Source organism: Elgaria multicarinata, chromosome 11, assembly GCF_023053635.1.
Source record: "Elgaria multicarinata webbii isolate HBS135686 ecotype San Diego chromosome 11, rElgMul1.1.pri, whole genome shotgun sequence".
In the NCBI taxonomy this organism is placed as follows: Eukaryota; Metazoa; Chordata; class Lepidosauria; order Squamata; family Anguidae; genus Elgaria; species Elgaria multicarinata.
In genome coordinates this window covers 27,695,675-27,715,250 of record NC_086181.1, presented here as the reverse complement: position 1 = coordinate 27,715,250, position 19,576 = coordinate 27,695,675, and the positions used below count along the sequence as shown (strand labels likewise).

Here is a 19,576-nt window from a genome sequence, read left to right as displayed (position 1 = left end):
TGCCCACCGCCCCATTGACTTTTTAGGAACGTGTTTGCTTTTGAAAACCAGCGCAAGCAATTGGAGAGAAAGCACCTGAATGTTTTAAATGTGCTCTTTCGTTGGAAAATTTGAGACCGTGCAGGCGACTTACCAAAGAAGGCTGCATCTAAGCTTGGATTGAAACCAAACGGAGCCAATGTGGTGTAGGGCCCTCAGATGGTTTGGATTACAACTCTGAGTGTCCCTGACCATTGGCTGTGCTGGCCGGGGCTGATGGGAGTTGGAGTCTGAAACATATGGAGGGTCACCAAGTTAGGGAAGTCTGAGCATTGGGTTATGACCAAAGAAGCCCGGATTCAAATCCTCGTTCACCCTTCTATTTCACCGGGTGGCCTTGTTCCAGTCGGCATCTGTCAGCCCCACCCTCCCTCGCAGGATTGTTGGGATAGAAGGAAAGGAAGGAAGAAGATAACTATGAATAAAAATGTAATAAAACCATCGTTTGCACTGCTTAGTCTTGCTGGCTCTGTATGCCAAGGCACAGGACAGTGGGATTTTTTTCTTTGTGTGACAAGGCACAGCAACAATTTCAGGCCTGCGGTTTTGTATTGTACCAGGATACTGGCCAATGAACTTTATATCCAGTGCCTTTTAAGCTTGTTAAGAGTCCATACTACCTTTTACAGGGGTTGCTGATTAACTTCATTAACAAACATTTTGGCAGGGACCTAGGGCCAAGGTGTTCTCCAAGTGTGTTGGACTCCTGTCTTCTAGTATCCCACAGTCCAATTGCCTTCCACAGGTAACGAAAGCACTTACTAACAGGACTAACCTCACCAAGTTAACCACCACCTCCTTGCCTCACTCACTGACCCAAATATTTTTTAAAAATTACAAGTTGGCAACCCCATGAACTTGTAGGAGGCTTTGTGGGGGTCTTGATTCTGGCTTGCAATCGCTGCTGTTTGCTGCCAAGTACGTCCTTGTGAGACTCCACCATACCTAAGAATGTGTATCTGCAGCAATTCCACAACAACACTGTGCCAATGAGAATCTGGTAGGGGGTTCAGAATTCAGTATCCTGAAAATGTCCGCTTTCTCTGTCTTAATATATAAAAAAGCAAGTTTCTAGCCCTTAAGGTCGAAAAGCTAGGCTTGGCAGCTTATGCATAACACCCAGTGAAATCTCTGGAAACCAGAGGGGGTTCAGGGCAATTTCTAGTGTTTGGGGATGAAAGCTGACATACTTGCTCTTTGACTCTCTGCCTTGAAGAGTAGCAAAAGCAACATCATTTACTCCAATTAATGCAATGTATAAAAAGCTGTTTTGTTGTCATAGGTCACCTAAAAACAGCTGTTATTTTAGGGGGTCCGGTTGAAAATGACCTGAAATTCTCTACCCTATGCAGAGCTGGTAAAATAGAAGGGGTGAAGATTCTCCGAACTGTTTCTTAGGGAAGTGTATGTGAGGGGGGTTCTATTAGTCATTGCAGCAACATGGCTTCCTTTTCCTAGGGGGATGGGGATGATGATGATTTGGGGGTGGGTGGGCTTCTGCCACTTTTGCCACAACCAGCAACAACAGAATTCCTGCGTTGGCAGTCTGCCCCCGACATGCAATGACTTGCATGTGGGGGACAGGCTGACATTGGGGGGGGGGGTGCAGGAGTGTGACAGCCGGCACCCCCAAAGATAGCTTTAAAAAATGGCCTTTTTTCAGGGAAAGGGGGAGAATTCTCTGAATTTGTTCTGAACAATCTCCCCTGAGAAATTCTGGCTCTCCTGGACACCAACAATATTATTCACATGTAGACTTGTGAAACACATCTGGATTGTGTCTGGCTTGGGTGTGACTTGCCAAGCCAAGCACACCCCGATGTGCATATCACAGCCTGGGAAAGGCCTGTTTTTCTTGCCTGCCTAAAATAAAAAGCCAGACTGCAGGACTGGAAGGCTGCACAGAGACTGGGTTCTTTTCCCCCCCTTCCCAGTTGTTCTTGTTTCGCACTGGGCTCCCTAAGCGACTTGTGCGTCCCACCAGCCTTATTTCCCTCCTGTTTTTAAACTCTGGTTCTGCCTCTTTCCTCGCTGCAAAAGCGGTGCAGCGCCTTTCCTTCCTGTCAACATCTGCCTTCACACAGGCCCAAAGGAGCAACTTACCCTTAACTTGTATGAACCTACAAACACAAGACATTATGCAAGGAAGTGAAACAATAAGCCAACAGGAAATAATAGAATAGCCATGAGACCTATATTCGTCTCTGTGGTCTGAGCATGGACTGTTTTGCTGACAGCTGGATCACAGCTAGGCTGGAGGGGAAAACTGAATTGAAATAGCAGCCAGCCCAGCTAAGCTCTTCTGTTGTCTATCACAGGCCCTTTTCCTTCTTTCTGAGGGACAAACTGTACATTACGTTATTCACGCTTTTAAAAACATGTTTAAACTGGCCGGATTTTAATTTGAATCTGAAATGTGCTTTTGAATCACTTTCCCACATACACTTTGGGGGGCAAATAGAAATGTGTCGGGATTAGGGTGGGGCATTATGGCCTCTATTGTGTGCAACATTAGATCTACAAAAATCGGAGCCCACATCTTCCATAAAATGGGGACTCATGGAGGGTGGGTGGATGCCCGGTGCAAGCGGACCAGTCCGGTAAGTCCCGGCTGCTTACAGGCTCGCCATTGTCCGGGTCAGTCTGAAGCAATTTGAAGCATTTCGGCCCTCGTCCAGCCGCAATACAGATTCGGACTGATTCAGTCAGAATCGCCCTGCTTTGGTTTGGGATTCAGATCCGAGGCAGTGCACAGCTCTAGTTTAAAGCTTGAAATGGTGTTGAAACTGATAATTGCAGGATAACTCTTCCTATACCTAAAGGACTCTACTCCCTATGAATATTCATTAATATTAAAAGCATTTCCTGAAGCCTTGCACCAGTTGCCCTTGCCATCAAGAAGGTAGGTGGATGGTGACCGAAGAAGGGAACTCTTCAGTGGTGGTGCCTTGTCTTTGGTACGGTCTCCCAAAATAGACTCACCGGGAGCAGAGGTCTGTGTATTTCCAGTGTCTAGCAAACCTTTTTTAAACGTATTCAGACTTTTCAAAATAGATTTGAGGCCTCTTTTAAAGCTGCTGATGTCTTTTGTTGCTGTTCTGCTGGTAATATTTTATAATTTTTTAAAAAATATTTTAACTGTTAATTAGGGTGACCATATTTGGGAAACCAAAAAAGAGGACACCTAGTGTGTGTGGGGGGGAAGCAGCTTTCTGAGTCCTGCAGAAAGTACGTTATTCCCCCGCCACCTTAAAGAACCCGATTGGAGTGGAGGAGGGGAAAGGATTTCATTCTGCACCACCACCATCCACTCCAATTGGGGCCTTTTCTATAATGTCCACGAATGACCCACTTTCCCCTTTAAGACCTCAATTGGAGCTCGGGGTGGGGGAATGACGTGCCTCAAGAAAGCATGTCACTCCCTCCTGCCATGCTAATGGCAGCCTTAAAGGGGAAGGTGTGTCATTCCAGGACATTATTGAAAACTATAGAAAATCCCCCGACACCATGGAAAGAACAAAAACCAGGACAAATCCGGGGAAATCCTGACAGTTGGTCACCCTATGTTAATTGTAAAGTTGCCTTGGAAGTTTTTGAAACTGGAGGGCAGGGTATTAATTGTTTGAAATAAAAGATAGTGAGATAAGATATACTGGACCAACACAGTCTGATATATGTTTAGAGGCAGATATTTCAATTTGATAGAAAACCAGTCCTTCTTTGGTTGTAACAAGTACATTTATATTAAAAATTCAATCCCTCACATGCCAAAACCCATTTTCCTAATCCCCAAAGGGAAAAATCCAATAAGCCTCCTCCACGTTTCTTACACGGTCTTGTGAGAAAGATAAACGCATAAATGTCGTTCTAAGAAAGGCAAATCCCCATAGTTTTTGTGATTTGAACTGTAGCTAAACGAAGGGCATGATGTGTGATCTCTTTCCCCAATTGTCCTCTCCCACACTTTAAGGAAGCTGAGGGGTTGTAATCCAATTTGGATTGGGGAGGAATGTTTACCCCCTTTCATCTATGCCACCTCCCCGAACAAAATTGCCCCACATCCTAAGCCACTATTAGGCATCCAGTGCAAAGGAGAGATACATGAAATACTCTTCTGTGTAATGGAGGAAGGAGAAACAGGCGGGCTCCAAGCCTGCCCAATTTCCACTGTGAAAGGTTGGAGGGAGTTTGGTATACCAGACAATGGCTAAGCTAGTAAGGATGTGTTTGGGACAGGTAAGTTGGTTGATCTTTGTCCTACTGCAAATACTTTCCTGCAGAGCTGGACATTACATAGATAAAATTACAGGGAATGGGAAGATCCCAGCCGTCTCTGTCCGCCTCACTTTAACTTTATCCACTGTGAGCATCTCTTAGGGTTACCATATGAAAAGGAAGACGGGGCTCCTGTATCTTTAACTGTTGTGATGAAAAGGGAATTTCAGCAGATGCTGCATGCAGACAAATGACACCTGCTGAAATTCCCTTTTCAATACAACCGTTAAAGATACAGGAGTCCTGTTCTCCTTTACATACGGTAGCTATTGAAGATACATCCCACGACAGGTGAAATAATGAGGAAGGTGCAAGTATTACACCTTTGCTATGCCATGGATTCAAGATCAGGATCTTTAAAGCCTAACTTCCTGTTAGATAAAATGCATATCCGTGTGTGTGTGTGTTTTAAATAGCTGCGCAGGAGGGGGAGAGATCTGGATTGGGATCAAGAGAAGTGGTGTGTTTCAATCCTTTCCCTCTTCATCACAACAGTATCTGACCAGATACAAAAGAGGGTAGGGCTCCTGCAGCTTTAACTGTTGTGATGAAGAGGGAATTTCATCAGGTGCTGTATGCATACGAATGACACCTGCTGTAATTTCTTTTTCCATACAACTGTTAAAGATACAGGAGCCCTGTCCTCCTTTCCATATGGTCACCCTATGCAACATTCCTGAGGCTGTATCATTTCAGAAGATGGAGGATCTGTATATCTGGATGCTATCCCAAGTTTCCTGCCCCCTCCCAGTCCCTGCACATAGGGAAATAGAAATGAAGGAGGAGGCTAAAGTATATTCCGCTTTTACTGAGATGCTAGCTTTCTATAGCATTTTTAAAGGAAAATATTCAGTCATGCAGTCCCTCCCTCCCCAACCCTCTATGATTTTGTGAAATGGAACAATTCCAGATCATCTGCTCCATGTGTTTTTTCTGAATATAGATACGAGCTCAAAGATATATTTACTATTGACACTTTGTTTAAGAGAGGGAGAAATCACAGAATTGTAGCGCTGAGAAATACTTCAACAGTCACTTAGTCCAACCACCTGCTGATGCAGCAAACTGATTGTTAAAATTTGGACTAACATGATTTGTTTTCATAAAGGGTGGGACTGAGACACCTTTTGAAGAAAAATAGCCTTTATTAAAGGCTGGAATGAGTGATGCAAGCAGAATGTAAATCTGATTATTTGGAGTTCGTTTATTTCAATGTTTTGTATTGTTTATCTCTCAAGTAGCGCAGATGTGTGCACATAATGTAAATGTATTTACTGAAATTTTATAAAAATGACTAAATGAAAAAGACACAAGCCTTAATTTACCAGATTCCACTTTCAAAATTGTCTACAGGAACCAAGTAGCAGAAGAGAGACAGGGACTGACCAGCAATCCGTTCAGCAATATAACAAACGGATGTTCTAAAATGGCTTCCTGCCTCTGCTGCCAAAGGAAGAAAGTCAAGGGTTAAAAGGCTGTCAACCCAGAAAATAAACTAAACATTGGTTCATATTTGTTCTTTACACAGGTTGATAAGGAGAGAGGAAGAATCTGGAGAGGAAACTTAATGGCTCCAAAGTTACTCTGACCTGGTTTGGACAACACAACTCCTGCCGTGGTTTAATTAACCCTTGTTGTGTTGTGCGAATCCAGTTGGCCGGGATCAGAATTATCACAGGCAACATGGACAAATCCCTGCCCCCAATCCAAAATAGACAATGCAGAAAACAGGGGAAAGCATGGACAAAGGCGTACTTAAAGCTTGGCTCCAATTGGAAGCAAAGATTTTGAGCAGGGGTGCAGGACTACAGGACCAGGGGCCAAACCCCAGTAGGCCACACCCCTTTCCCTGGCCCCACCCTCTTTCCTCCAACCTTTCCCCCATTCTGAAAGGTTTGAAAGGCCTCTCCTAAAGCTCGGCTACAGGCCGTGAGAGTTTTAAGCTAAAATTGGCTTGTATCTTTGGTGTGTGTGTTTTGGCCCTGCTCCTTTTGCCTTTGGCTTTGCCCATGACTAGAATGTAGTCCTCTGTGAATTTCTCCAAAATGGGATTCAACCCTTGGGCTGGAAGAATTCCCTAGCCACATGAGAAAGGTGGGTTTGGAAGAGGAGGAGGAGGGATTTGAAGGAAGGGAAAAAGTTACTAAGTCCAGATTATTTGGGGTGGGGGAAGGACACCGGGCAAGCTGCCCTTAGTGAGCCTCGACCCCTGAAAGGGGCCACTCCTGCCGTTCTCCATTCGCCTGCCAATTCCCTTTGAGCCCAATCCAGACATTCAGAGGGAGAGGGCAAAGCAAATGGTGGCTTCTCTTTCCTCCTGACACTACTGGCCCGCTTAGAGGGGACACAGGGCCGGTGCCAGACTATTTTGCGCCCTAGGCAAGGTGAGCTACTTTCACCCCTTCCCCACCCACCCCAAAAAAATGCCAACTTTGATTTTTAAGAAAATATGTTTCCTGGAAAAAATAAGAAGCACAAAACTTGAAACTGCTCAATTTATTTTAAAGTGTAAGAAATACGTCATGCCAATTATAGCAAACAAATTGGAAAGGAACGTCTATGGGCCTAAAATGTATTATTTAATAGGAATATCACCTCCAAATCATCCCCCCCCAACTCACACACTCGCACAAACACACACTCAGCATCACTCACTCCAAACAAACACACACATGAACATGTGCATTCACTCAAAGACCCCCTGCACCCCATTCACCCATACATTCTCTCTCTCTCTCTCCTGGGTGTGTTCCGGAAGTCCGAACGTGGAGCCGCCCCACCCCCACCCCAGCGTCCCTGGCTTTGTTTCGGCTGGGCGGGCGCGGGGCGCCATCTTGCCCGCCCAGGCCCAGCTGAATCCTCGGGCCAGGCCGGCTCACAGCCAATGCGCGTGAGTGCTGCGCTGTGCCCGGCGCCCCTCTTAGCTTGGTGCTCTAGGCGACCGCCTGAGTGGCCTTTATGGTAGCACCGGCCCTGAGGGGACAGGCAAACAGATGGCAATATTAAGGAGGAACAGTGAGGGCAGCAGGCCCGGGGGCTCCTATGTTTGCAATAGGCCCTCTGTTTTGGGGGCAGGTGCCCCGGCAGATGCCCAATGAAGCTGACCTCTGACCCCAGCCCTGAAGAGGTAGCAACATGTACATGTGCAGGGAGTTTCACATTTAGGGGGCAGCAAGGGAAAACAAGTGCTGTCATTTGCTACTAGTGCTGGAGATCTGAATGAGAAATAGCAGGCCACCGACACATGAACCCTGTAAGAAACAGGGAAGGAGAGCGAACCCACAACACCGGCAGGGAAGTGCAAGAAAGAGAGGGCAGTTAGGGAGAAAACTAGCATTACGGGCCCTCAGAGCCATCTGCACATGGGCCAGAATGTAGGAACCAGGGAACCATCACTGGGCTCCTCTCCAACGTTGGACCTGAAGATTTATTTGTCAAACGGGAGCCCGCAAAGGTGGATTTGTTTTGTTTTAATGAACCTGAACCTGCTACCCTTCTTGCTGTTCATAAAGCTAGTGGCATTTATAGAATGGTTGGTTTTATTTTTATTTTTTAAAAAATACGTAGCATTGAAAGGAGGCCCTGCCCAAGGGGGGGACCCCAAACGATCAGATCTCTGTCCGGAAGTGCAGGGTGGACCCTTCCATTTGCTTCTTGTAATCGGCATCAAAGCGCTCGTTTTGAGCCACCGTAAAATGGTTCTTCCAGTCACCGGTGATTCCTGGGTTGAGGGGAAGAAACAGTCGTCAACAAACCACAGAGGATTCAAGCTGGATAAGACAAAGAGGCTGATAAAATGACTTCCTAAAGACCTGTCAGATACGCTGGGCCAAGGAAGAACAAGGAGTTCCTCTCCCTTTCCCCAAACTTCACCTTCCAATACCTCTTCTGCCTCTCCTATCTGTGGAGGCAACTGCCTCAAGAATAAGGACTGGGGCCAGGCCTGCTTCTCCAAACCCGGCCCTCCCCATTTAACCCACAGTTTCTACTTCTGGTTTCGTAGCAGAATTAAGATCAGAGTTCCACATAGCTAATTTTCCTTTCCTCCCTTTCTGTACTTTCCGTTACAAAACCTCTAGATGGCACTGTAGTATAGTGGAATAATGCAACTACACTAGTGGAGAGTAGAACTTTGTTTTGCTTTCAAAAACGATACTGGATTTTCTCTGCTCCCCAAACCCTGGGGAAATTGCTTTTCAAAACTGGAAGTGGAATTAGCTGTTGATGACATAATTTAAAACAACCATCAAAACCATGAGTGAGAAATGATGAGCACACAATAAAAGCCTCATGTAGTGGATAAGGAACTGATTAGTCCTGGGTTCAAATCCCTACTCAACCATGAAGCTTACTGGGTGACCTTGGGTCAGTCTCTCTCTCAGCCTAACTAACCTCACAGGGCTGTTGCAAGAATAAAACAGAAGGAGGGAGAACCATTTATATCACCCTTACTTTCTCAGATGAAAGACAAGATATTAAAATCATCATCATCATCATGTATTAATAGCAAAAATTATCAGCTTGTAGATCTTTTTATAGGCCAAAATAGCACCATCTACATGAGGGAGGTCTCAACAGGCTTGAGAGAACTCCAAGGTTTGCTAAATTACAAACAATATTTAGGAGGAAAACGCCCTTAAAGGGGCAACTCTCTCCATACAACACCCCCACCCCAGCTAAGCAGGCACAGTATGCTGACTGTTGTAGAAGAGGAAAACCAGTGGGAGAGAGGGAATGGATCAAGTATTCTGAGAGAGCTTCGGCTATTGGGCGGTATAAAAATGTAATAAATAAATAAATAAATAAATAAATAAATAAATAAATAAATAAATAAATAAATAAGAGGCATGGCTGGTTGGCTTACAGGAACATTTCACACTGCAACACTTTGCTGGTTATTGCTGTAGGAACTGCTTACATAACACACTAGTGGTGGATTGTGGATTGTGGTTGAACCGTGCTTTGGTGTGTTGTCTGAACCAGGACATTTTCTGCAGGGTGGTTTGTTAACCACCCTGAACAGCCCAACAACAAACCATGAGTTCTCAAGGTGGCTTATTTGAGAAAAACAAGCTACACTGCATTGTTAACAAGTCACCCTGCAAAAAATGTCTTGAGTTCAGACAGTACACTAACCCACAGTTCAACAAACAACCCACACTCAACAATTGAGTGTGGGCTCAGGTGTGAACCCAGTCAAAGGCTGACTAGCTGGGTCTTCAGTCTCATCCAGCAAGGCAATCCTTATATTTGGCGCCCACTCCCCAGCCTCTGTGATGTTACTCTACCAATTCAACTCTTCTTCTGAGCAATCCTGACCTATTCACCTATTCCACCCTCAACCCGTTCAAGGGTCCAACCCACTCACCTTTCCTCATGAAAGGGGAGATGGTGTGGTCCATGATCGCTGTGGGAATGCTCTTGTAATTGGCCATCTCGTTCTGGCACATCTGTTTGAAGGAGGTATGTTGCACAATCTTTTCAACCAGGCGAGCATCAGGGGGTCTCTCTAGGAATTCCATCACCTTCTGGATTTCCCGTTGTGGATCCTAAAGGAGAAGCAGTGATCAGGGGTAGGTGTGTTGAAGTTGGCGCTCCTCGGATGGGAATGGGAGGCAGGGAGAAGAATATGGTGTATAGTATACAGTGGTATTATTCAAATAAATTAAGGGGTGGGCCATCCCACTTCTTGCCCTGCCCACCTGGCGAACACGGATGTTCCAGTCCTAAATGCTTCCATTTCTTTATGATCCTTTGCACATTCATGTGGACATGGGTAAGGCTAGAGAGAGGCAGGGAATGAAGATTTGGGCTGGTAGTGGAAGGGGAACCTTACCTCTTTCAGGTCTTCATAGAAGAGGTAGAGCATCCTTTGTTCTTTTCTCTTGTCCCACCAGCCTTTGACATGGTCATACCAGGATCCGAAAGAAACTGACAAGGGAGATGGATGTGTTTTAATGAAAATCTTCCCATAACGTAGAAATAGCCCAAAGGCCTAGTCCAGGGATGGAGGACCTGTGGCAAAAGCCTCTGGCCTATGCCTAGAAGAAGCCTCTCTCATCATAAGAGAAACCAGGGGTCATCCCATGATGTTGATTGGTGGAAGATTCAGGACAGATAAAAGGAAATACTTTTTCACACGGTGCATAGTTAAACTATGGGATTCATTTCTACAAGATGTGGTGATGACCACCAATTTGGAAGGCTTTAAAAGGGAATTGGACAAATTCCTGGAGAAGGCTACTAATGGCTACTAGTCCTGATGGCTAAGTGCAACCTCCAGTATCAGAGGCAGTAAGCCTGTATATGCCAGTTGTTGGGAAACATGTCTGGGAGGGTGCTGTTGCACCCATGTCCTACTTATGGGATTCCTGTGAGCAGCTGGTTGGCCACTGTGTGAACAGAATGCTGAACTTGATGGACCCTTGGTCTGATCCAGCAGGGCTCTTGTTATATTCTTAAGCCCCAGCTCAATACTATAGCATATTTTGCATTCATAAAGTCCTAGGTCAGGCATGAGGAACTTGTGGCCTTCTAGACGTTGTTGGGTTCCAACATCCAATCAGAGTAAAAGGCCAAAGATGGGCAGACAGTAAATCTCCAGATGTTTGGGACTTCAGTTCCCAGAAGCCTCTGCCAGCATGGTCAGGAATGCTGGGAGCTGAAGTCCTAAACATCTGGAGATCTACTTCCTATCCACCCTGAATGTAGACAATTTTGCCCACCCAGAAGGAACAAGTAGCTGGAGGATCAAGGCCCGGATCTGAATCTCCTGGCCACAGAAATCCAAACCAGCTAGGAGGTGAGATAATTGCTCACAATGATGGGGTGCAACATGTTCTAGACTCCACATCACTGGTACCAAGAGTTTCTAGAAGGGCAAAGGGTCAATATCCCACAGAAGCTCATCACCCACTGCATGATCCTTACTGTCTCCAGCCATGAAATTCTCCAGGAATTCATTCCATGGTACAGGCTCAGGATGCACTTTCGCCATTTGGTAGAAGTAATAATATGAGACGACCACATCCTTGGCATTTCTGGCCACGTAGATCATCTGGGGTGTGGAGAGAGTGCAAATTGAGCAGATTTGCATAATATATTCCACTTCTCCCAAGAGCAAAGGGAGATGTGTAGCACTGAAGACCCCCTCCCTGACTGCTAGATATCCTGCTCAGCCCTCCCCTCTTTTTTTCCCCAGATTGTACATTGCCCCCATTTGTAAGCCCATTTTCATAAGGACTAGAAACCTACTTCTTGAAAACAAAAGGAGAAAATGGAACTCGATATTTTCAGGATGCTGAGCCCAATATGCATTTCTGCATGGAAGTTGTAGGCAGCAGTCACTGCAAACTTTGTGGTTGACCGCCCCCCCCCCCCAAATCTTGATAGCCTCTCTTAGTCCACCTCTCTAAGTCCTCTCTTGATAGCCTCTCTTAGTTCCCCCTCTTGCTATATTCAGGCATCGTACCTGCTTACCTTGCAATTCTTTTCCCAGAAGGATTTGGGGAGTAACTGGACAGGAAGGTGAGTTTTAATAAAACATGGACGGGGTGCTTTTTCGAGCAGCTCAATGCCTGGAGGGGAAAAAAGTGTCAGTGAAGGAGCTTCTCCCACCCTCAACCCATTCTTAAGTCATTGTCCCCTCAGCACCCGAGAGTGGCCTTCCCAACCTGATGCCTGTCAAATGTGTTGAACCACAACTTCTACCAAACCCTAGCCAGCATCGCCATAGGGGAAGGCTGCTTAGAGAGTGACTCCAAGCAGTTCTCTCATCTCACACAGCTAGCATTCTCCCAACTCACTCAGCTAGCATTCCCCCATCTTGTTGCCTGGAGCAGAGGCCTAGTGGTGTCTTTTACCAGAGGGGACTCCAGGAGCAGCAAACTCCAAGAACGGGACTCGCATGTAGATAGGTTCAACACCGCATTTCTTCTCATCACCATCTTTATAGATCATTTCTATGACCTCGCTGACCCAGGTAGTACCTGAAAGGACATGACAGTGTTAGATGCCCCAAATCAGGAATGGACTACAAGTAGGACAACCAAAAAACCAGTATTGCCCTGATATGCTTCTAATGCATTTAAGCTCCAGTCCTGTTTCCATCATACGTATTCCACCTGGTGTATATAGTATTAGATAAGGGTGTGCTCCACTCCTTTCGTGCAGTAATCTGCTTATCAAAGAGAGACCCAGAGCAAGCCTACTACTGTGCTCTAGAAACCAGAGCAAAGGCAGGATTGTAGCCAAAAGGGGATGGGGTTTATAAAACACTTACAGCCTCCATATTTTAGAGATTGCTGTTTTCTTATTCTCTTTCTACCGTAGTTGGTGGAACGGAGTTTATTTTCTTTTTTTAAAAAAAATCAATTTACTTACTTTTAATTAATTTTTATTTATTAATGAAAGCCTATGGGAGTTCATTATGTGGCACTCAGGATGTTGAGAATGGGTAGTGGATAACTGCTGTCTGAAGTAAAAGCAGCAGCAAATTTTTTGACCAGTGTGTATGTGTACAAAGACAAGCAATCCCCTCAGCGTGAGAATCTCATTTTGCTTATATAGTGCTTATATAGCATATGAAAACTTGTAAACTTACACCTCTGCTGTAGCGCGTTGGGGAGATCCGTTGAGGTTCACTTACACATGTTCTTATCCCCACCCTCCAGATCTTCTTTGTACCTCCTCCTACCTTTTATTGGTTGTTTGAAGTGGGGACAACTCCCCCTCTGACAACAGGGATTGGGATTTGCTTCTCTTGTTACTGAACACCAAAGTAGAACGTTACATAAGACTGCAGTCAACTCTTTTGCTTGTTTACTCAGTAAATAAATCCCATTGAGTTCAATTGAATGCATTTCCAAATTAGAGCCCCTCGGAGTGCAGTCTTAATTTTTGCAACTTTAAAAGGAAAAAAATGGGGTGGGGTGGCTGGCTGGGGTGGGGGAGCGTAGCGAGGTAGGAAGTGGCCATCTCAACTCCCAGTGTACGAGGAGGAGACTTCAAAGGCAGCGCCAGGACTTCCAATGACAGAGAAATTGAGAGGGAAATCACAGTTAGTGAGAGGATTAAGCCATCCTTTCCCATGTGGGGGCTCCCAATAAAAACTGGACCCCCCCATTGTTAAAAAAAGAAAAGAAAAAGGTGGGGAGATGCAGGATCCTACCCACCCCCATGGAGAACTTTCCATTGCTGTTTCCCCGTTTGTGTCTCCTGCCATCTCCCACTCAGCTTCACATGCTCAAAGGAAAGGACATGCACACACACAGAGAGATTCATTCAGAAGCAGCCAAAGGACTTCGCTTAAAACTGACAAGACTTTTGGGTGAAACTGACCAGACGAGCGTGCTCTGACTGACCTACAACTGTTCCTTTGCAGTGGGAAATGGTTAAAAACACACCTCTAAAGAGTCTCTCTCCCACCACCACCACAATCTTCCTTTCCTCCCTCGCTGTCCAGTCTACTTGATTTGTATATATGTAGGTGAGGGTTGCTGCTTCAGATCCCATTGATTTCAACTGCTAACATGACATGCTGCCCCTTGGTCTGTGCTTAGGAAAAACACACAGAAAGAGGGGGAATCTTTCCAGCCCAGCCCCTTCCCTCCATTTCTCTCCCCTCCAAGCACAGACCAAGGGGCAGCAGGTCACGTTAGCAGTTGAAATCAATGGGATTTTTTTTGAGTAAAGTAAATATTGAAGATGCACTGTTTCAGATGTTCAAAGGCATGGAAATGCAATCCTAAATTCCTCCGCACTAACAGAGCTCCAACGGATTTGAAGGAGGAAATGTAAAAAATCATTAAAAAATCAATGGATGACCCAATCTGGTTCAAATTCAGCATGCTGAAAGCTCTCATTAATACCTACTACTGTGTCAATTTGGATCTCTTTATCTTTAAAAATGAGGGTGCTGCTGGCAAGGAGGGTGCATTTCCCACATTTCTTTTAAAGTGAAAATGGATGAGTTAAGATGGAGGAAGCAGGAGGAGGAAGGATTTGAATTGGCAATTAAAAACACCCGCTGGAGACAAGACACACCCCTTTCTTTCATCAGCAATTCTGCCCCTTGAAAACACACCCACAAAACACTGGATTCCAAACGAGGGATGAAAGTACTTGCTGCAGTTTCAGCGATGTGCTTTCGCATGACCAGAAGAACCGTACTTTCTGAGCTTTATCACACCAGCGTTATACTGTGCAATCACTGCGAATTGCGTGCAAAGGACTCCGAAGTTTTCCAGCTTATAATCTGCTTTTATTGTGAAGTACTCCCATGCATCCTGCTTTAATTGTGCTTCAAAGGCAAAAGCCTCACCGTATTTTGATACTAGTTTTCGAGCGTATCATCTGAGTGGCCACTGGGGTGCAGGAGCAGGATTTGAAGAAAAAATAAACAAATGCTTACATCTGCATAAGCTTTAAAGATAAAGACTTCAAAATTGGCACAGTAATAGATATTAAGGAGAGCTTTAAGCATACCAAATTTGAATTGGATTGGGTCATCCGTTGATTTTTAATGATTTTTTTACATTTCCCCCCTTAAACCCATTTCCTGGTATGCAAAGGATCTAGCCACCCGGTAGCAACAACAACGACAGCTTAGTGCTGTAGGGGATAATTCGAGGAATGGTACGTGGGAGAAAGCTATCTACACACCAAAATATTGCACTTCTTTTGGCTAAGAGCTTCATCCCATGTACCTGCTTCCCTCAGCGCTAAGCTTTCATGGTTGTTGTTTTTGCTACCGGGCGACAGCGATCCTTTGCACACCAGGAAGTGAGTTTAAGGGGGGAAATGTAAAAAAATCATAAAAAAAAAACGGATGACCCAATTCAATTCAAATTTGGTATGCTTAAAGCTCTCCCTAATATCCATTACTGTGCCAAGTTTGGTGTCTTTATCTTTAAAGCTTACACAGATGTAAGCATTTGTTTAAAATCCTGTTCCTGCGCCCCAGCGGTGGCTCGGAAGATACGCTCAAAATGTAGGGGCTAAACATGGCGAATCTTTTTGCTTTATTGCACAATTAAGGCAGGATGCATGGGAATACTTCACAGTCAAAGCAGATTATAAGGTGGAAAACTTCTGAGTCCTTTGCAGGCAATTCGCAGTGATTGCACAGTATAACTGGTGTGATAAAGCTCTAAGAGGCGCAATTAAAACAGGATGCATGGGAGTACTTCACAATAAAAGCAGATTATAAGATGGAAAACTCTGGAGTCCTTTGCATGCAATTTGCAGTGATTGCACAGTATAACGCTGGTGCGATAAAGCTCTGAAAAACCCAGGAAAAGTGTGGGTGCATGGAGAGTAAGTTGTAATCAATCACTATTTGTGACATTGCACAACATCCCGACTTGTCAAGGGGCTCGTCAGATAAGGCATCAGCCTTAGCTTGCAATTTCCTGGCTTTGTGGAGTTTGGACCAACGCGAGATAGCGTTATGTTCTCAACTTTTAAAACAGCGGGGGGTTTTATGATTGAATATATGATTTAATTGTGGTGATCCACCCAGAGAGCTTTGGCTATTGGACAGCACAGAAATGTAATACATAAATAAATAACAAAAATAAATAAGGCTAGGGAAAATACTCTTGCAAGGCGTTGCCTAAAGCGCCAATCAAATTATACACATAAATACATGAAGTGATTCCTTCTCTTTGTTTATTTTAAAATTAAAAGTCATTTGAGAGGCAACAACTTTTGTGCGGAGGAAGAGAAGGAAATGGAAGATTGCTCAACCTTTACCCTACCACCGGCCACTTTTGCACTAGTTCAAAATCACCTGTTCAAACTGCTTTTCTCCCTGTGGGGTTCACGTCTCTCAAACCCCATTGTGGGGGTGGGGGCATGGGGAAGGAGATGGAATCCTTTGCCCTTGCCCAAACACCCTGACAACTTCCCCCCTCCCTACTAGTTGCTAGTAAGATTCACAGAGGGCAAAAATTGTGCCTGTAAGTTTTCCCCTCTACAGCGAATGGCAGCATGGGGGGAGCGGGGCTGATGCTGTCCTGAAGTGTGGAGGCAAAGGCTTAGACTGTTCCCCTCACTGTGCTGTGGCCCTGCTCCAAATCTCCCCCCGCCCAGCACTATTAATAGTTTCCATTGTTTTCTTTGAAGAAAGATGTTGGAGATGCCATTTAACTTTTTATTTTAGTGTCACTCAGTGTGTTTAAAATTGCTGCTCTTCTACCCATGCACGCAGCCAGATCTGTTTGAGAATAAACATTCCATTAAGGATTTGTATGGTTTTAATTAAGACTTCGGCTGAATAGTTGGGTGGGTGGGTTGTATTTCGAACATGCACAGACACACACGCAATAAAAAAGGAAAGAAAAAAGAAACTGTTCAGATCAGGTAGATGCTAGACATTTCTGGGTGGTTCCTTGTTGTAACCAACTAACACGCCTGCCCCAGGATAATCTGTTGCAAACACACCTTGGTTCAGAATGTAGTCGGGAAAATTAGGTTATTGCAGAGCAAAAAAAAATGCCTTCGGAAATGTGTAATGGTCGCAGTGGTGGACTTGGGGCTATATTTCTTCGTGTAAGGACTAGCGGGATATGCAATGCCTACACAAAATATCCTCTGCTTTTAATTTGTTCTGGAATTCCTTGTGGGTGGAGTGGGATGTGGAATAGAGAAGTTGCAAAGAGCCACACAGAAGTGCCTGACAGGTATTTTCCTCCATTTGTGTGAATGCAGCCTGAGGCATCACTCACCCGACTTGGGGTATGTGGAGATCAGTAAGTCGTCCGGATGGGCTTGGAAGACGTCCACCTCGTCCATGACGTTAGCAAAGTAAGGTATCATGGGGACCCCCTTAACGGAGATCAACGGAAGGCGCTCAACCTCTTCTGCTTTGCTCATCCTGGCAGAAAACAGGTTCAAGGGGACAGCTGTGTCTCAGGAGAGTGAATCCCCCCCCTCCACCCTCCGCACACAAAAGGGAGGAAGCAGCAGCCAGGCACCTCTCCACCGTGCCTGGGTCCAGCTCTAGCTGAGAGCCCCCTCCCTCCTGCTACCATCTCTGCAGAGGCCACCAGTGAGGGAGGAAGCAGCAGCCAGGCACCTCTCCACCGTGCCTGGGTCCAGCTCTAGCTGAGAGCCCCCTCCCTCCTGCTACCATCTCTGCAGAGGCCACCAGTGAGGGAGGAAGCAGCAGCCAGGCACCTCTCCACCCTGCCTGGGTCCAGCTCTAGCTGAGAGCCCCCTCCCTCCTGCTACCATCTCTGCAGAGGCCACCAGTGAGGGAGGAAGCAGCAGCCAGGCACCTCTCCACCCTGCCTGGGTCCAGCTCTAGCTGAGAGCTCCCTCCCTCCTGCTGTCAACTGTAACTGCTGAACTTTGCAACTAAGATTGTAGTGCCTGAATTTGCTTTCCTTTTCCCCCTCCTCCTCCTCCCTCCCAATCCCCTTTCCTTTTGTGTCATGTCTTTTAGATTGTAAGCCTGTGGGCAGGGACTGTCAAGAAATACTTTTGTAAGCCGCCGTGAGAGCCTTTTTTGGCTGAATGGCGGCATAAAAATCCTTAAATAAAATAATAATAATAAAAAAAAGCAGAATGATTCCACCGCCCCATGTGATTCCAGCCCGTTCAGGCTGTGTACGAATAGCAGCTGAGATGGCAGCTGGAACAAGGCCTAGACAAACATTGGGAAACACTTCCCGTGTTGAGAATTCTGCGGAAATTCAGGGTTAGGGGGAGAAGTGTGGAATTCAGCTGACAAGGGGCTAAAATGTCACCCAAAGGAGTGAATAAGGGATGAAGAGAGAGAATAGAAAAAAGAACCTGGCTCTTTATTTTATTATTTATTTATTACATTTTTATACTTCCCATCAGCCAAGGCTCTCTGAGCAGTACACAATTAAAACCATAAAATACAACAAGTATAGATAAATTTAAAATGTTAAACGTTAAAAAGGCAGTATAAAACCAGCCGGGCTAAGTTAAAATCCAGGGAAAGCCTGTGTAAAAAGGTATGTTTTCAGGAGGTCTTTAAAGGATGTTGTGTTTTCCGCCTCCCAGACCTCACAAGGGAGGGTTTTCCAGAGCGCGGCTACTCACTCCGAGTTTCCCCGCCCGCATTCCAAGTTTGCAATTATGTAACTAAAAAGTTTTCGCAAGCACCTTGACTTCTATTTGCCCTTTTAAAAAAAGAAGTCAAGATGGGCAGTGAAAAAAGACAACTGACAGTGCAATCCTATACAAGTCTCCTCAGGAATAAGTCCCCCTCAGTTCAACAGGGAGGTGGATATACATTGATAAGTGCTTTGGTTCCTCCCCACTCTGCCTCTAAACGTCAATAGATGTACCTGCAGACTTTTGCGCTAACATATTTTTACATTCTCACAACACCTTTCGCCCAGGGTCTGCTGGCCCAGTTTCTCTCCTAGTAACACCCCCACCGTGCACCCCCAATCTCCTTGACGTCACAGAGCACAGGGAAGAGGGATGGGCGTGGGGGAGAAGTTTTCCTAAAGTAGCATTTATTACCTGAATCTGGAAGAGGTGCTGCTGGCTTCCTTTATGTCTCAGAGCTGAGAAATTTGGGAGCTGAGAGAGTTGGGGAGGGAACTACAGTAGAGTAGCTGAGAGGAACTCAGCCCTTTTGATTCAGCAAGCCAAGGGGAGGTCCTTGCATTATGCAAGGCTCACATTTTATTAACACTTCACGGCAATCTTTGATACAGTGGGCAGGTCTCCAGTTCTGCAGGAAAAGGAGCTGCTGGCATAACCTCCACCTGCATGGGTCCTACGGGCCTTAGTTGGAATGAAAATGGCAACAATTCAAATTTATTTATTTATTTATTTATTTATTACATTTTTATACCGCCCAATAGCCGAAGCTCTCTGGGCGGTTCACAAAAATTAAAACCACAGTAAAACACCCAACAGGTTAAAAGCACAATTACAAAATACAGTATAAAAAGCGCAACCAGGATAAAACCACACAGCAAAGTTGATATAAGATTAAAATACAGAGTTAAAACAGTAAAATTTAAATTTAAGTTAAAATTAAGTGTTAAAATACTGAGTGAATAAAAAGGTCTTCAGCTGGCGACAAAAGCAGTACAGTGTAGGCGCCAGGCAGACCTCTCTGGGGAGCTCGTTCCACAACCGGGGTGCCACAGCGGAGAAAGCCCTCCTCCTAGTAGCCACCTGCCTCACTTCCTTTGGCAGGGGCTCACGGAGAAGGGCCCCTGTAGATGATCTTAAGGTCCGGGTAGGTACATATGGGAGGAGGCGTTCCTTC

The 19,576-nt window shown here is 45.4% G+C and overlaps 2 protein-coding genes across 2 annotated transcripts in view; both read right to left on the bottom strand.

Moving 5' to 3' along the window:
* Positions 1-19,576, bottom strand: part of LOC134406458 (zinc finger protein 436-like) — a 190,107-nt gene that overhangs the window by 2,720 nt on the left and 167,811 nt on the right. The gene's annotated exons all lie outside the window — the stretch shown is intronic.
* On the bottom strand, positions 5,499-18,905 carry LOC134406461 (sulfotransferase 1A1-like). The gene is made up of 8 exons (XM_063137902.1): positions 18,817-18,905; positions 17,043-17,191; positions 12,177-12,302; positions 11,794-11,891; positions 11,245-11,371; positions 10,151-10,245; positions 9,683-9,863; positions 5,499-8,035 (listed from the first exon to the last, which is right to left on the bottom strand). The coding sequence occupies exons 2-8, from the start codon at positions 17,188-17,190 to the stop codon at positions 7,923-7,925; spliced, it is 888 nt and encodes a 295-aa protein (XP_062993972.1). The 5' UTR covers position 17,191; positions 18,817-18,905; the 3' UTR covers positions 5,499-7,922.

What these genes read in the sequence shown, in the direction of transcription:
- LOC134406461 (XM_063137902.1), bottom strand. Translation starts at nt 17,190, where the DNA reads ATGAGCAAAGCAGAAGAGGTTGAGCGCCTTCCGTTGATCTCCGTTAAG. An exon ending in TCTGGGAAAAGAATTGCAAG is followed by an intron (nt 11,372 to 11,793) that starts GTAAGCAGGTAC and finishes TCCACACCCCAG; the next exon opens with ATGATCTACGTGGCCAGAAA. An exon ending in CTCCCCTTTCATGAGGAAAG is followed by an intron (nt 8,036 to 9,682) that starts GTGAGTGGGTTG and finishes CCCTCAACCCAG; the next exon opens with GAATCACCGGTGACTGGAAG.